The 14,983-nt window shown below is 46.6% G+C and overlaps 1 protein-coding gene across 1 annotated transcript in view; it reads right to left on the bottom strand.

Annotated features, from left to right (window-relative positions):
* The window catches only part of PROZ (protein Z, vitamin K dependent plasma glycoprotein), a 41,090-nt gene extending 40,380 nt beyond the window's left edge, over positions 1 to 710 (bottom strand). The window contains exon 1 of the mRNA XM_063953125.1: positions 367 to 710. Coding sequence (XP_063809195.1) covers positions 367 to 436 — 70 coding nt within the window. The 5' untranslated portion in view covers positions 437 to 710. The remainder of the gene's footprint in view (positions 1 to 366) is intronic.
* Between the last annotated feature and the right edge of the window lie 14,273 nt (positions 711 to 14,983).

The raw sequence follows: 14,983 nt of genomic DNA on the forward strand, positions 1-14,983 counted from the left end.
CTAAAATGTTTTATCTTTCTACTAAAATGTGGTATTGTAAATATTCTCTACAATCAGTTAACATCACACATGCCATATATTGATATGAATGTTAGATGTAACTTGTTTAAAGGTAAACTATGTACAATAAATATAATATTAAACAAAGTTGTTAAATATGATTTTTAGAACAATAAATATGTTTTGCTTAATATATAATCTAATTGCAAAAAATATTCAATATTAAATTGCCATTTAATGCATATTTTTTCCCCTTTGTCTACAGTTTTGTGACTTATTTTAGCTTTTCCCAAATCAATATTACAAATTAAATGTAAAAAAAAAAACTGCGGAGAATAAATAAACTTTCTTACAATGAAATCATACCTGTTTGGTCTGCTTGATGAATGAGGAATATTGAGAAAAAAATGCATGTTGTCTGCATAGGATTTGTCATTTTGTTTCCTTGTTAAACTGGAACGCAGTCCTGTACTGAGAGCTGGTAAATAAAATGTTGTTTTTTTTCTTTTTTGTAAAGCTCAAAGTTCAGGGTCTTATGAACATAAGATTTTGAAGGTAAAGGATATGTGCAATGGACACAGCTCAATTACTTTTGTTAAATTGTGTTACCGTACAATTAATTCAGAGAGAAAATCTATTTAGAATTAGGATTATCTTTTACCTTTTTGTTAAAAGACCAACATTTAAATTTGATGTTAGGAACTATCAACAGTTGTGCAGTGTTAGCCCTCACAGTCCATTGCAAACCTATTAAAAAGTTAATTATTATCTATAACATCCAGCTGCAGCTCCACCCTCATCTACATATATGTCCTGACAGAAGTCAAAAAATCTATACTGAGTTGATTGTAATATTACTGGCCCCGCATTGAGAAACATACAGGACCTGCAGACAGGGTCGGACTGGCCCACAGGGGTACAGAGGAAACCCCCAGTGGGCCCCACTGTCTGAGGGCCCACCACTTCTTCTAGGCATCAGGTTCCAGAATGTGTACTAATTAAGCATTATACATATGATACATTATACTTAGAGGTGACCAGGGCAGGGTGACAGATGCCCCCCCCCCCCCCCCCCCCCCCCCCCGGGCTGAACCTATTTCCAGCACTTGGGGCCGGCCACCAGTTCCTGCAAAGCAGCATGAGCCGCACTATTGCCCGGCAGTAGGAATACTGCAGTCCAGCTCCATAAGGTGTGGCTGCTTAATGGAGCGGCTGTGTTACCCATCCTGTACCGCTATTTTAAGACAGCTGACAGGCTTCCAAACAGCAGTGAAGTGTACCCACATCTCCTGACTCCAGTACACTCCCCGGCCCTTCCTGGAGTAATATTGCAGACGCGTGGCCCTGCCCCCTAGTCTGTGCCTACCTCCTCCCCTGCCTGCCTGCAGCCTGCTTTCCCTACTGCCATTAAGAGGATAAGCCCCATTAAGCCCCAGGAGTCCCTCTCTCACCGCCTCTAATGCCCAGCTAGTAGCACTTCCACCATGCCCCGGCTCAGTTTTACCACTAAAACCCTCCTCCCCGCCAACTACTCTTTGCCCAGCTGCAGTCACCTCCTGGCCCTCAACCTCAAATACACGGTGCTGTACCTGGATTGATTCCTTGTGTCCTGTACCAGCCTACACCTCCTGTCTCCAGCTCCCACCTACTTCTCTGTACCAGGCCCTCATCTAATACACCTCCTAATTCTCCTGTACCAGCCCACTCTCCTCCTTTCCCCGACTCCCCTTCACCTCTAATAAACACAGTGCTAAAAGTGGTCCTGGAGAGGTGGTGGAACTCACCCCCCCTCCTCCATGCCCGTGAAATAAAAGGATTGTGCACGCCGCAAAAAGGGGCATGGTCTCAAAAAGGGTGTGGTCACCCAATAGTATCCCCAATTCAAATTATGCCGCACAGTAGCACAATCTTATTAACATTACACTACATAGTAGTGTCTATTCTTGTTATGACACACATTAGTGCCCCTTATACACAAAGCCCACAGTAGTAGCACCCCAAATACACATAATTACCACAGCAATAGTGCCCCTTATACAATGCCCCCAGTAGTAGTGCCCCTTATGTCTCCAGGAGTGATGCCCCTTATAAAGTGCCCCCTATGCAATGCCCTAATTCGTAGTGCCCTCAGTAGTAATGCCCCCAGTGGTAATGCCCCATGTAGTGTTGCCCCAGTAGTAATGGCCCATAGTTACGCCCCCAGTTGTTATGCCCCCAGTCAGTAGTTATGCTCCCAGTAGTTAAGTCTCCCGTCAGTAGATATGGCTGTTGTAGTTATGCCCCCTGTAGTTGTGCCCCAGTAGTCGTGCCCCCAGTAGTCGTGCCCCTAGTAGACATGCCCCCAGTAGACGTACCCCCAGCAGTTGTACCCCTAGTAGATGTTCCCCCAGTAGTTATGCCCCCAGTCAGAAGTTATGCCCCTAGTGTTTGTGCCCCCAGTAGATGTTCCCCCAGCAAATGTGCCCCCAGCAGTTTTGCTCCCGGTAGATGTGTCCCCAGTAGTTGTGCCCCCAGTCAGAAGTTATGCCCCCAGTAGTTGAGTTGTGCCCCCAGTAGATGTTTCTAGCAGCAGATGCGCCCCAAGCAGATGTGACCCCAGTTGATGTGACCCCAGTAGTTGTGCCCCCAGCAATTGTGCCCCCAACAGATGTGCCCCCAACAGATGTGCCCCCAGCCATTGTGCTTCCAGTAGATGCGCCGCCTAGTAGCGCTGCTTACACACATACACAAAAAGGAAAAAAAACACTATACTCACAAGTCCCGCTCCTGCTTCCGGACCACTGCTGCCCTCCGCCTGTCCGCCCGCTCTTCGGATCTATGGGAGAGACGTCATGACATCTCTCCCACAGCGCCGCACGCGCACACTTCCTGAGCCGGAAGCCAGAGCTCAGGAGTGAGCTCTGGCATCCGGCGGCCACTGAGAGGAAGAAGCTGACGGCCGCTGGTAACAAAATCTCAGCGGGCGCCCGACTTCTCCCTGGGTTAGGTGAGCCAGAGGAGGCGGAACTGCGTTCCAGCTCCAACTGGAACTGATGGCACGCAGTTTCGCCCCGTTCCGGCTCATTTTAACCTTTGAATACACGGTACTTGGGCTCCCCTCCCAGCATATCTCTTCTCTAATGCCTATATAAATATGAAATACAAGTGAATACCTTCACGGCGCAATAAAAAGAGTTAGCAGATGTGGGAGAAAACACCTACCTCCCCATACAAAGCTTAAAACATGGAAATGTAAAAACACAACAGACACACAACCCTTGAAAAGATGTGCAGTGTGTATTGGGGGAGCAATTACTTAAAATGAACCCTTAAAGATACATCTAAAAAGTAATATGTGCAATAGACCATTCATAATAATACACTTGATTATTACTTTTTAGATTTGTCTGTAAGGGATCATTTTAAGTAATTGTCCCCCAATATGCACTGCGCATCAAGGGTTTCAAGGGTTGTGCGCATGTTGGGGGTAATCAGACTTGATTGCTCGCTAGCGTTTCTTGCAGCACTGCGATCAGGTCAGAACTGCGCATGCGTATGCACCGCAATGCACAGGCACGTTGCACAGGTACAAAGTGAATCGCCACTCAGTGATGGGTTTGTGCAAAGAATCCATTCGCACGGGCGATCGCAAGGAGATTGACAGGAAGAAGCTGTTTGTGGGTGGTAACTGACCATTTTCTGGGAGTGGTTGGAAAAACGCAGGCGTGTCCATGCGTTTGCAGGGAGGGTTCCTGACGTCAATTCCGGTCCCGGACAGGCTGAAGTGTTCGCAGCAGCTGAGTAAGTCCTGGGCTACTCAGAGACTGCACAAGATCTGTTTGTACAGCTCTGCTACACATGCGATCACATTGCAAAGCAAAAATACACTCCCGTATGGGCGGCGACTATCTGTTCGCAGCAGTGCAAAAAAACCCTAGCAAGCGATCAGGTCTGAATTAGGCCCGTTGTGTTTTTACATTTCCCCTCATACCTATTACCCAGCACCCCTCCTCCTCCTCCTATCCCAGCCTACTGATCCTGCCCCTGGCAGGAGCGGTGACACTGGGATAGGGCAGCAGGAGCAGTGACACTGGGACCAGGCAGCTGCAGCTGCAATGAGGAGCCCAGGGAGGATGTTTATCCCAGATGCTTCCAATGATGTTTTGCAGTCCTGTCTGCATTTACTGTACAGTATGTTGTGTAGCTGATTCCTAGAGCACCCAGCACAGCTGCTGTCACACATTGCCAGCCACCACTTCCAGCCACCTATAGTATAACAGCAATGTTGCAGCTCTTCCAAATGTCCTCTTGGTCTTTTGTGACTCCTCTGCGCCACTTATTTCGACATGATCCCATTACCTGGCAAGAGAGCTGGAGTCAGTGTACGAGCTGCTCTCCCATCCTTCTGTGCAGTGTACCCTTAAGGGGGGAACACACAGAGAGATGCGTGCTTAATTTCTAAGCAATCTGACTACATTGCTTAGAAATTAAGCACGGATCTCTTCGTGTGTATGCCCATAGCGATGCGCGGCCCCACGCGTCACTATCACCGGTTCTAGATTGTGCCTGCATGCAGGCACAATCTAGTCAGGTCGCTCACTTCACCGCTGTGTGCCTCTGCCTCCCTCCAATGTACTTATGCCTCCCTCCCCATTTATACCTCTGGTCACATCTCGTGTGTGCCTCATTTCCCATGTGCACCTCTGCCCTCCCCTCCCCTCTGCATTTGCACCTGACTCCACATGCTTTTTTAATCATTGTGTAGACCATGCCTCCTGGTTCTTATTTCCATAATATTTGCCAGTGGTGGAATCCTACCATTGATGGCTTACTGTGTTCTATTGGGTTCAAATCCAGACCCAGTGAACGAGGGGGCCAATTTATGATGTCACATGCAGAGCAGTATGCCTTCAGCCATAATCTGGTGGCTACGGACCTTTGCAGTGGTGCATTGTCGTGCTGAAAGAGCCCACTCCCACACGTGTCACTGCATGACATGAACGGTTGCAAATGATTATGGCTACATAGCGTCAGTAATGTCTACAGATCTATCATGGATTCTAATGCATGCCAACTGAGCACCCCACTCCATAACAGAGCCATCTCATCCCTGGACTGTCCTTTGTTGGCATGTGGGGTTAGTAACATAGTAACATAGTATCTGAGGTTGAAAAAAGACAATTGTCCATCGAGTTCAACCTATTTGTGGTGTCCTATGCATGATGATTTGACTAAAATTTCTGACTGATGCTGCTTTCAGCCGTTACATTTTATCCCTATTTATAGTAACCATAATGCATGACTATGCACCATACCCCTGGATATCCTTTTCCAATAGGAATTTATCTAACCCATTCTTAAAGGTGTTGACAGATTCCGCCATTACAACTCCCTCGGGCAGGGAATTCCAAACACGTATTGTCCTTACCGTGAAAAAGCCTTTACGCCGTATTGTGCGGAATCTCCTCTAACCTGAGCGAGTGTCCACGAGTCCTCTGTGTTGATCTAACCAAAAACAGGTCCCGCGCAAGCTCTGTGTATTGTCCCCTTATATATTTGTAGATGTTGATCATATCCCCTCTTAGTCTCCGCTTTTGCAATGTAAACATGCCTAGTCTTTCAAGCCTTTCCTTGTATTCCATCGTCTCCATGCCCTTAATTAGTTTGGTCGCCCTCCTCTGTACCTTTTCAAGCTCCAGGATATCCTTTTTGTAGTACGGTGCCCAGAACTGTACACAGTATTCAAGGTGTGGCCTCACTAGTGATTTATATAACGGAAGTATAATACTCTCGTCCCTAGCATCAATACCCCGTTTTATGCATGCTAATATCTTATTAGCCTTCTTTGCTGCAGTCCTACTTTGGATACTACTTCTTAGCTTGCTATCTATGAGGACACCTAAGTCCTTTTCCAGTACAGAATCCCCTAATTTTACCCCATTTAGTAGGTAGGTGTAATTTTTGTTCTTGTTACCACAGTGCATTACCTTACACTTGTCTGTGTTGAAGCGCATTCTCCATTTGGCTGCCCATGCTTCTAATTTAACTAAGTCGTTCTGAAGAGACTCGGCATCCTCCTCTGTATTTATAGCCTTACATAATTTGGTATCATCTGCAAAAATTGACACCATGCTCTCTAGACCTTCTGTTAGGTCGTTAATGAAAATATTGAACAATAGCGGTCCTAATACTGAGCCTTGCGGCACACCACTTAGCACTTCAGTCCAAGTTGAATAAGATCCATTAACCACAACGCGCTGCTTCCTATTATCTAACCAGTTTTTGACCCAAGTGCATATTGTGCTTCCTAGCCCTGATTCTTGTAGCTTGTATATAAGTCTCATGTGTGGTACAGTATCGAACGCTTTGGCAAAGTCTAAAAAGATTACATCCACGTCTTTATCCTGATCTAGGTTTGCGCTTACTGTTTCATAAAAGCCAAGTAAGTTGGTTTGACAGGATCTGTCCTTCATAAACCCATGTTGATTCCTTTTAATGACCTTATTGGTTTCAAGGAACTTCTGAATACTATCTCTTAGAATACCTTCCAATACTTTCCCCACTATAGATGTAAGACTAACTGGTCTATAATTACCTGGTTCAGCTTTACTTCCCTTTTTGAATATAGGCACTACTTCCGCTATACGCCAGTCTTTGGGAACCATACCTGATATAACTGAATCCTCAAAGATCAAAGATAGCGGTTTTGCCAGTTCAGAGTGAAGCTCCATTAGAACCCTTGGATGAATACCATCGGGCCCTGGTGATTTATTAATCTTTAAATGTTTTAATCGGTCACAGACTACTTCCTCGCTTAAATAAGTACCTATCAGTGTGATATTGTCATTATTGAGATTGTGTGTCAGTCCCTGAATTGGGTCCTCTCTAGTGAATACTGTTGAAAAAAACTCATTTAGTGTGTCCGCTATGTCATCATTTTTGCTTAAGACTCCCAACTTGTCTTTCAAAGGGCCTATACTCTCCTTTTTTAATCTCTTGCTATTAATGTATTTAAAGAATTTTTTGGGATTCGCTTTGCTTTCCTTTGCTACTAGTTTTTCAGTTTCTACTTTAGCCGCTCTTATTTCCTTTTTGCAATTTTTGTTACATTCCTTATAGTGCTGAAATGACTCTGCATCCCCGTCAGATTTGTATTTTTTAAATACTCGCCTTTTCTTGCCCATAAGTTCCTTAATCTTTTTGTTAAGCCACATCGGTTTATGATTTTTATTCCCTTTTTTGCTACTCATAGGAATATATTTGAGTGTATATTTAGCTAGCAGGAATTTTAGTACCTCCCATTTCTCCGTAGTATTTATTCCTAAAAACAAACCTTCCCATTCAATATCCCTGAAAAATACCCTCATCATTTCAAAGTTGGCTTTGCTAAAGTTTAAAGTCCTAGTTGAGCCAGTATAGGGCTGTTTGTAGAAACTGATATTGAATGTGACCATATTGTGGTCGCTGTTTCCTATGGGTTCCCCTACTATAATACCCGATACCAAATCCTGATTGTTTGTTAATACCAGGTCTACGATTGCATTGTACCTAGTTGGTTCCTCAATTAGTTGGACTAGGTAGTTATCATTTAGTGTGTTTAAAAACATACTGCCCCTAGCAGTATCACATGAATCGTTTTTCCAGTTTATCTCTGGATAGTTAAAATCTCCCATCACTACTATGTCTCCTACTCCTGCTGCTTTTTCAATTTGCTTTAGTAACAATTCATCATCAGATGCGTTGATACCAGGCGGCCTATAGCATACACCCAATACTAACTTTTTTGTTCCTTTTTCCCCGCATGCAATTTCTACCCATAATGTCTCAACAGTGTCTACAGTCCCCTCCTGAAGATCTTCCCATATATTAGGTTTTAAAAACGGCTTTACGTACAGACACACCCCTCCACCCTTTTTATTTAGTCTGTCTCTCCTAAACAGTGTATAGCCCTCTAGATTGACTGTCCAATCATGAGATTCATCCCACCAAGTTTCAGTAATGCCTATAATATCATACTGTTTGCTTGCTGCAAGTATTTCTAGTTCACCCTTTTTACCAGTAATGCTTCTGGCGTTTACATACATACAACTAAGATAAGTATTTTCCCTTGCGTTAGGGACATCTTTCACCTTATGTGGCAAGGATGACCTGTAATCGTCATTGGTTAGTGCTTTGGTAAAATCCCTTTTAGTACCCATGTTAGTAACCTTACTGCCTGCTCTTACCCTCCCCCCAACTTCTCCCCCATTTCGTTTACTACCGCCGTCCCCACTATTCTCACTGCATGACCCGTAGTTTCTAGCTAAACCCTCCCCCCAGGCTCCTAGTTTAAAATCTCCTCCAACCTTCTAACCATCCTTCCCCCCAGCACCGCTGCCCCCTCCTCAGTCAGGTGCAATCCGTCACGACAAAAGAGATGGCGCCTGACTGAGAAGTCCGCCCAGTGTTCCAGGAACACAAACCCCTCTTTCCTGCACCAATCCCTAAGCCACACATTTACCTCCCTAATCTCCCTCTGCCTCCCTGGACTAGCGCGTGGCACGGGTAATAATTCCGAGAATATTACCTTAGATGTCCTTGCCTTCAGTTTCTTTCCTAAGTCCCTATAGTCTTTCTTAAGGACATCCCACCTTCCGCTAACTTTGTCATTGGTGCCAACGTGCACCAAGACCGCCGGGTCTTTGCCAGCCCCTCCCAACAATCTATCTACCCGGTCCGCGATGTGCCGTACCCGAGCACCCGGGAGACAACAGACTGTACGGCGATCACGGTCCCGGTAGCAGATTGCCCTATCTGCCTTCCTGATGATAGAATCCCCTACCACCACCATTTGACTAGGTACCTCTCTATCTTTTATCCCAACCGCGCCAGAGGGACCGCACCTCTGGATGCTAGAGGGAGCAGTCTCCTCCGGCACCGTCATTTCTTCACTATCATCCTCCGATTCTTCGTCCAATCGAGCAAATTTGTTCGGGTTTGATAGTTCGGAGATGTCGTGCCTCCCCCTCTTTTTCTTCCTTCTAACTGTGACCCAACTGGCTACCTGATCATCATCCTCTTCTACCAGTGACCCCTCCCGCAACTCCTCCACCGTTCTGTCTAAACTACGCTCGAGATTGTGAATCTCCCTCAGTCGCGTAACGGTTTGCTCTAGATCAGTTACCTGGGCTTCCAGGGCAACCGTTCGCACACACCTCGTGCAGATGTATTCACACTGGGCCGGTAGCTCCAGGTGTGCATACATCTTGCACGACATGCACTGAGTGAGGTCCTCAATCACAGCCCCTCCCATATTGTTTGCAAGGTCTAACTCCCTGTTACACTCAAAGAAAAAGCAGCAAAAATAAAAAATAGAAGACAAGCAATATCACTTATACAATAATTAAGCTGGCTTATACTTATCTATCTTTGTGCGGTTCTTGGTCCTTCACTTTTATGCAGCCGTAGTACTCTCTCCTGTGGCACCTATACTCCACTTAGCAGTTGCAGTTGTTCCAGCTCACTGCTCCTCCTTTTCACTCAGCTTCCAGCTCCTTTTTACTGTTTCCAACTTACACTTAGAAATCCCAGCAGCACTTGGAAGAGACCAGCCCCGTGGGGTTTTCTCTGCACGTGTAATCGTCTGTCTGCACAAAATAGTTGGAACCTTCACTTTTCAGACCAGGCTACATGTTTCCAATCATCTTGTGTCCTGTGGCAGTGTTCATGAGCCATGCAATGTACAGAGCCATGTCCTATGGGGTCAGCAGTTGGACCACAGTGTGCTGTCAGCTTCTGTACCCCTTAGAAGGGAATGTTGTACTGTCCTAACGCTGATGTTACTTGAGACCCCAGCATTAAAGTTTGCTGTTATCTGCAGCAATGTCACACGCTGCTCAGTTGTTACAGTGCATGCTGGATATGGTAGGATATGTCTACAGTTATCAAGTCAACTATGGCCACGTCGACATTCATAATTTAGACTGATGGAATTTCAGCATGTTAGAATGTTGGCATATCAGCCCTGGTTCCCCAGTGGTGACTTACCTGTTCTAGCTGCGTCTTCTGGGTCTCAGTCAGGGCCGGCGCCACCACTAGGCAGCTTTAGGCAGCTGCCTATGAGCGCCGGCCACTGGAGGGCGGCGCTGCACGCTGCCGATGAAAGAGTACTTAGTGTATTGCCCTAGCTCAGCTGAGCTTCACAGCTGAGCAGAGTTGCTGCACCTTCCTCCCCCCTCCACGATGATACCCTTCATATTCCCGGCGAACACCATGTTACCAACCCTCTCCCCCGCAATTACATGCCGCCCGCCCGCTCACCCGCTCACGATTTCATGTCATGCGGCATGCCGCCCGCCCACGATTACCCGCCTTGTCCGCGATTACATCCCGCCCCCCTCTCCTGTATGTTACCCACCTCCCTCCTCCCCATGCTAGTAGCGGCAGGAGTGAGCAGGCAACGGAGGGCGGAAACTGTTCGCGGTGGAGCACATCAAGGAGCCGGAGGTGTTGCAGAGCCGACGGTGTGTGAGGCCGCGATCTGCACATGTCTGCCTCCACTGCTGCTTCCTCCCCAGCGCTTCCAGGTCCCAGACTCCTTCTCGGCCTACAGGGGCAGTGACTGTTTAATACCCCCAGCCGGGTGAGTGGTGTGAAAGGGGTGGGGGATGCAATTATTAGTATTACAGAGACTGGCCGTGTAACAGGGCCATTATGTCTGTCACATGTATAAGGGCATTTTATTAATGTGGGGCAGCCGCATATGTCTAGTAGTGGATGGCTGAAACAACCACTGAGGTCAGGCCACAAGCAGAAGTAGCGGGTACACCACAGGTAGCAGCAGTGCCTGCACAATAGCTTCATGTTGTATTCTCATAGATCTTTAGCTTGGTCTAGTTGTGAGTGGCGCTGGGATTATCAGGGCAGTGCCACACTCACAACTAGACCAAGCTAAGGGTCTATGAGAATACAACATGAAGCTATAACGGTGTGCTCTACCTGGTGCAATGTGTATAACGGAGTGCTCTACCTGGTGCTATGTGTATAACGGTGTGCTCTACCTGGTGCAATGTGTATAACGGAGTGCTCTACCTGGTGCTATGTGTATAACGGTGTGCTCTACCTGGTGTAATGTATATAACGGTGTGCTCTACCTGGTGCTATGTGTATAACGGTGTGCTCTACCTGGTGCTATCTGTATAACGGTGTGCTCTACCTGGTGCAATGTGTATAACGGAGTGCTCTACCTGGTGCTATGTGTATAACGGTGTGCTCTACCTGGTGCAATGTGTATAACGGAGTGCTCTACCTGGTGCTATGTGTATAACAGTGTGCTCTGCCTGGTGCTATGTGTATAATGGTGTGCTCTACCTGGTGCAATGTGTATAACGGTGTGCTCTACCTGGTGCAATGTGTATAACGGAGTGCTCTACCTGGTGCAATGTGTATAACGGAGTGCTCTACCTGGTGCAATGTGTATAACGGAGTGCTCTACCTGGTGCAATGTGTATAACGGAGTGCTCTACCTGGTGCAATGTGTATAACGGAGTGCTCTACCTGGTGCAATGTGTATAACGGAGTGCTCTACCTGGTGCAGTGTGTATAACGGAGTGCTCTACCTGGTGCAGTGTGTATAACGGAGTGCTCTACCTGGTGCAGTGTGTATAACGGAGTGCTCTACCTGGTGCAGTGTGTATAACGGAGTGCTCTACCTGGTGCAGTGTGTATAACGGAGTGCTCTACCTGGTGCAGTGTGTATAACGGAGTGCTCTACCTGGTGCAATGTGTATAACGGTGTGCTCTACCTGGTTTCAATGTGTATGATGGGTACTAGTGTGTGCTTTTGGTCGCTGGGGGGTTACGAGCAGGCTGAAATTTTGCCTAGGGTGACGGGAAACCTTGCACCGGCCCTGGTCTCAGTGGTCATATGATTGTCACTTATGTGTGAAACCTCCAATCCTTTAGTGTCCCAGTGAGAAATTCTGTCATATTCCTAACCAGTAGCGGATTTACCGCTAGGCAACACAAACAGCTGCTTAGGGCCCAGTGGGTCTCAGGGGGCCCGCTGGTAGCAGCCACATGTGTGATAAGATCTGAATACTATACTTCTGGGCTCGGACTGCCTCCGGGGCCCGCATCCCCCCCCCCTCCCCCTGCACCCAGTCATACACCAGCAGGGCATCAGTAAGGGAGGGTGGAGAGGATGTCAGTGTTGGGGAGCATGCCATGTGGAGAGGATAGTTCGGGGACCAGAACATGTGGTGTTTCAACCGATGGGGCTGCAGTGACCTGACATGTGGCTGTGTACACTGGGCAGACAGCCGAAGAGATGATAGAGAGTAAGGGCTCTGCATATTAAATTTATATTTATAATCCACATAAAATTCTTTGCATTGTTTTGTTGGCACTATGATGGGGGAAGGTTGAGACAGCCGGCGCTGCGATCGGGTGGGAGGGGGGGGGGGGGGGTGAGAGACACACACAGCCGACCCTTTGATGGTGAAGGGGTGAGACAGCCAGCGCTGTGATCGGGTGGGAGAGAAAAAAATGGCACTGTGATGGGGAGGGTGGACAGGGTAGACACTGCTGTGTGAATATATATCCCTATGTGTATGTGTATATATATATATATATATATATATATATGTATACATATATATATACTAGCTGAATACCCGTGCTTCGCTACAGAATTTAAAGAATAATGGCAATCTTTGTCAGGCCGCACCTCAGGGCTTCCCCGGATTGATGCTGGTGCTGAGGAGAATAATCCACCTCCTTCCCGCTTCTGATGCTGCCCTGCTCAGTGCTGTGAATGGTGGGACGACAGGCCAAGCTCCGCCCGCTGTATGTTAAATATGTTAGGTTTGCAGGCTGACTCTAGGTCAAAGGGCCCCAGGTCTCCTTGCTTAGCTTCGAAACTAAAATATGCCTCTGCCCCCACCCGTGTGTGCCTGTGCGCCTACTCGTGTGTGCATGTGCCCTTACCTGTAGGTGCCTCTGCTCCTACCCATATGCCTATGCCCCTACCCATGTGTGCCTCTGCCCCTACCAATGTTTGCCTCTACCCTTACTTGTGGGTGCCTCTACCCCTACCCATGTGTGCCTCTGTCCCTACCAATGTTTGCCTCTACCCTTACTTGTGGGTGCCTCTGCCCCTACATGTGGGTGCCTCTACCCCTACCCATGTGTGCCTCTGTCCCTACCTGTGGGAGCCTCTGACCTGACACGTGGGTGCCTCTGCCCCTACCCATGTGTGCCTCTGTGTAAATTGCTCCAGGCATTCTAAAGTTATGGTGAAAACTATGGATTTTTACATATCACCCCCTTCCCTCCCCAGCCCCTAGGGGTGCTAGAGGTGTCTTACCCCCACAGTATTTTTTTCCAGATTGTAAGTCATATGTGTACCAAGTTTAGTGTAAATTGCTCCAAGCATTCCAGAGTTATGCCTGAAAACTATGAGATTATTACATGTCATCACCTTCCCACCCCTAGGGGTGCTAGTGGTGTCTTAACCCCACTGTATTTTTTTATTTTTTTATTTTATTTTTATTTTTCAGATTGTAAGACATATGTGTACAAAGTTTGGTGTAAATTGCTCCAGGCATTCCAGAGTTATGCCCTGAAAACTATGCATTATTTTTTACATGTCACCCCCTTCCCATCCCCACCCCTCGGGGTGCTAGGGTTGTCTTACCCCCACAGTATTTTGTTCCAGATTGTAAGACATATGTGTACCAAGTTTGGTGTAAATTACTCCAGGCATTCCAGAGTTATGCCCCGAAAAGTATGCATTCTTACATGTCACCCCCTGTGGGGTGGGAAGGGGGTATTGACTAATGTGATAGCTATTTTCATGATAATTATTTTGAGCAATAGAGTAATACCTGCAGTAAAGTGGGGTCCCTTGCTGGGGGCTGCAGGTTAAAATTAATTGATCAATACATGAACTAAAACTCCACTGTTTATTATTATTGTTAGTTAATATAGCGAGTGCAGAGCCCCTGTGATATATATATATATATATATATATATATATATATATATTCGCTGGTGTGAATCATTGTGCCACATTTTATGGCGGCAAGAATTTGCACAAAAGTGATCACTGCCCCATAAGGCTCCAAGGACTTTTTTGCTAATTCAGCACAAAATCAGCCCGCAAAGTGTGCGAGATCGGGTGCCATTGATTGCGTTTTAATGCTGCGGCAATGACACATTACTCCCTTCGCGGGTAATAGGATCAAACCCTCTCTATGTTGGTCTCCAGTTTAGTGCATGCATTAATACCATTGTCTCCTCCCAATTGTACTTTCTTTTCCTTTGTGTGTACTGTTTACCTCAGTGTGACCTTCATCTCATCTGCTCCATCTCCTCTGTCAAAGTTGAAAAATATTGCAGTACACACATCATGTACAAACTACACACAGGTGGCCTCCGTGCGCGTACTTGCTCTGCTGTGCGTGCGCATATTCGCAATTTGCGTATGGTCGCTCCCGCTGTCCTGCGCATTAGCGTGTGGTATGAGTATTTACGGTAGAGTTTGTGAGCGCATGGAAGGCTATCAAAACACATTACATATTTAATCCAAATAGTGCACAATGTACACATAGTCTCCTTGCACCACATCAGAAATTAACAGCAGTTTAAATGGTAACAGAACAAAGGGATTCACCTTTACAGGATAGGAGGGGACAGAACAAGGTTACAAGGTGGTGTTTGGTATCCAGCTGTAGGGTATTTTAAGGGAAACATTCCGGTGTTGGTTTGAGGAAGATTGCATGTTCCTGCGGATAGTTATGTGCAGGAGCAGAATATAGATATAAACTGTATTTACTGTACATTATGTATGCGGCGGGAATCCAGAGGAGACCACCCACAAGAGCAGTGAAAATAGACATCGCCCACCTATTCAAACAGACCTATGACCTCTCCTGTACTGTAAATGACCATCCCTGTGTCCAATGGACAAAGAGATTACAGTATCCATTGTGTTATGTTTTGGATGAAGTGAATAAAGAGAGCC

The sequence above is a fragment of the Pseudophryne corroboree genome, chromosome 2, assembly GCF_028390025.1.
Source record: "Pseudophryne corroboree isolate aPseCor3 chromosome 2, aPseCor3.hap2, whole genome shotgun sequence".
In the NCBI taxonomy this organism is placed as follows: Eukaryota; Metazoa; Chordata; class Amphibia; order Anura; family Myobatrachidae; genus Pseudophryne; species Pseudophryne corroboree.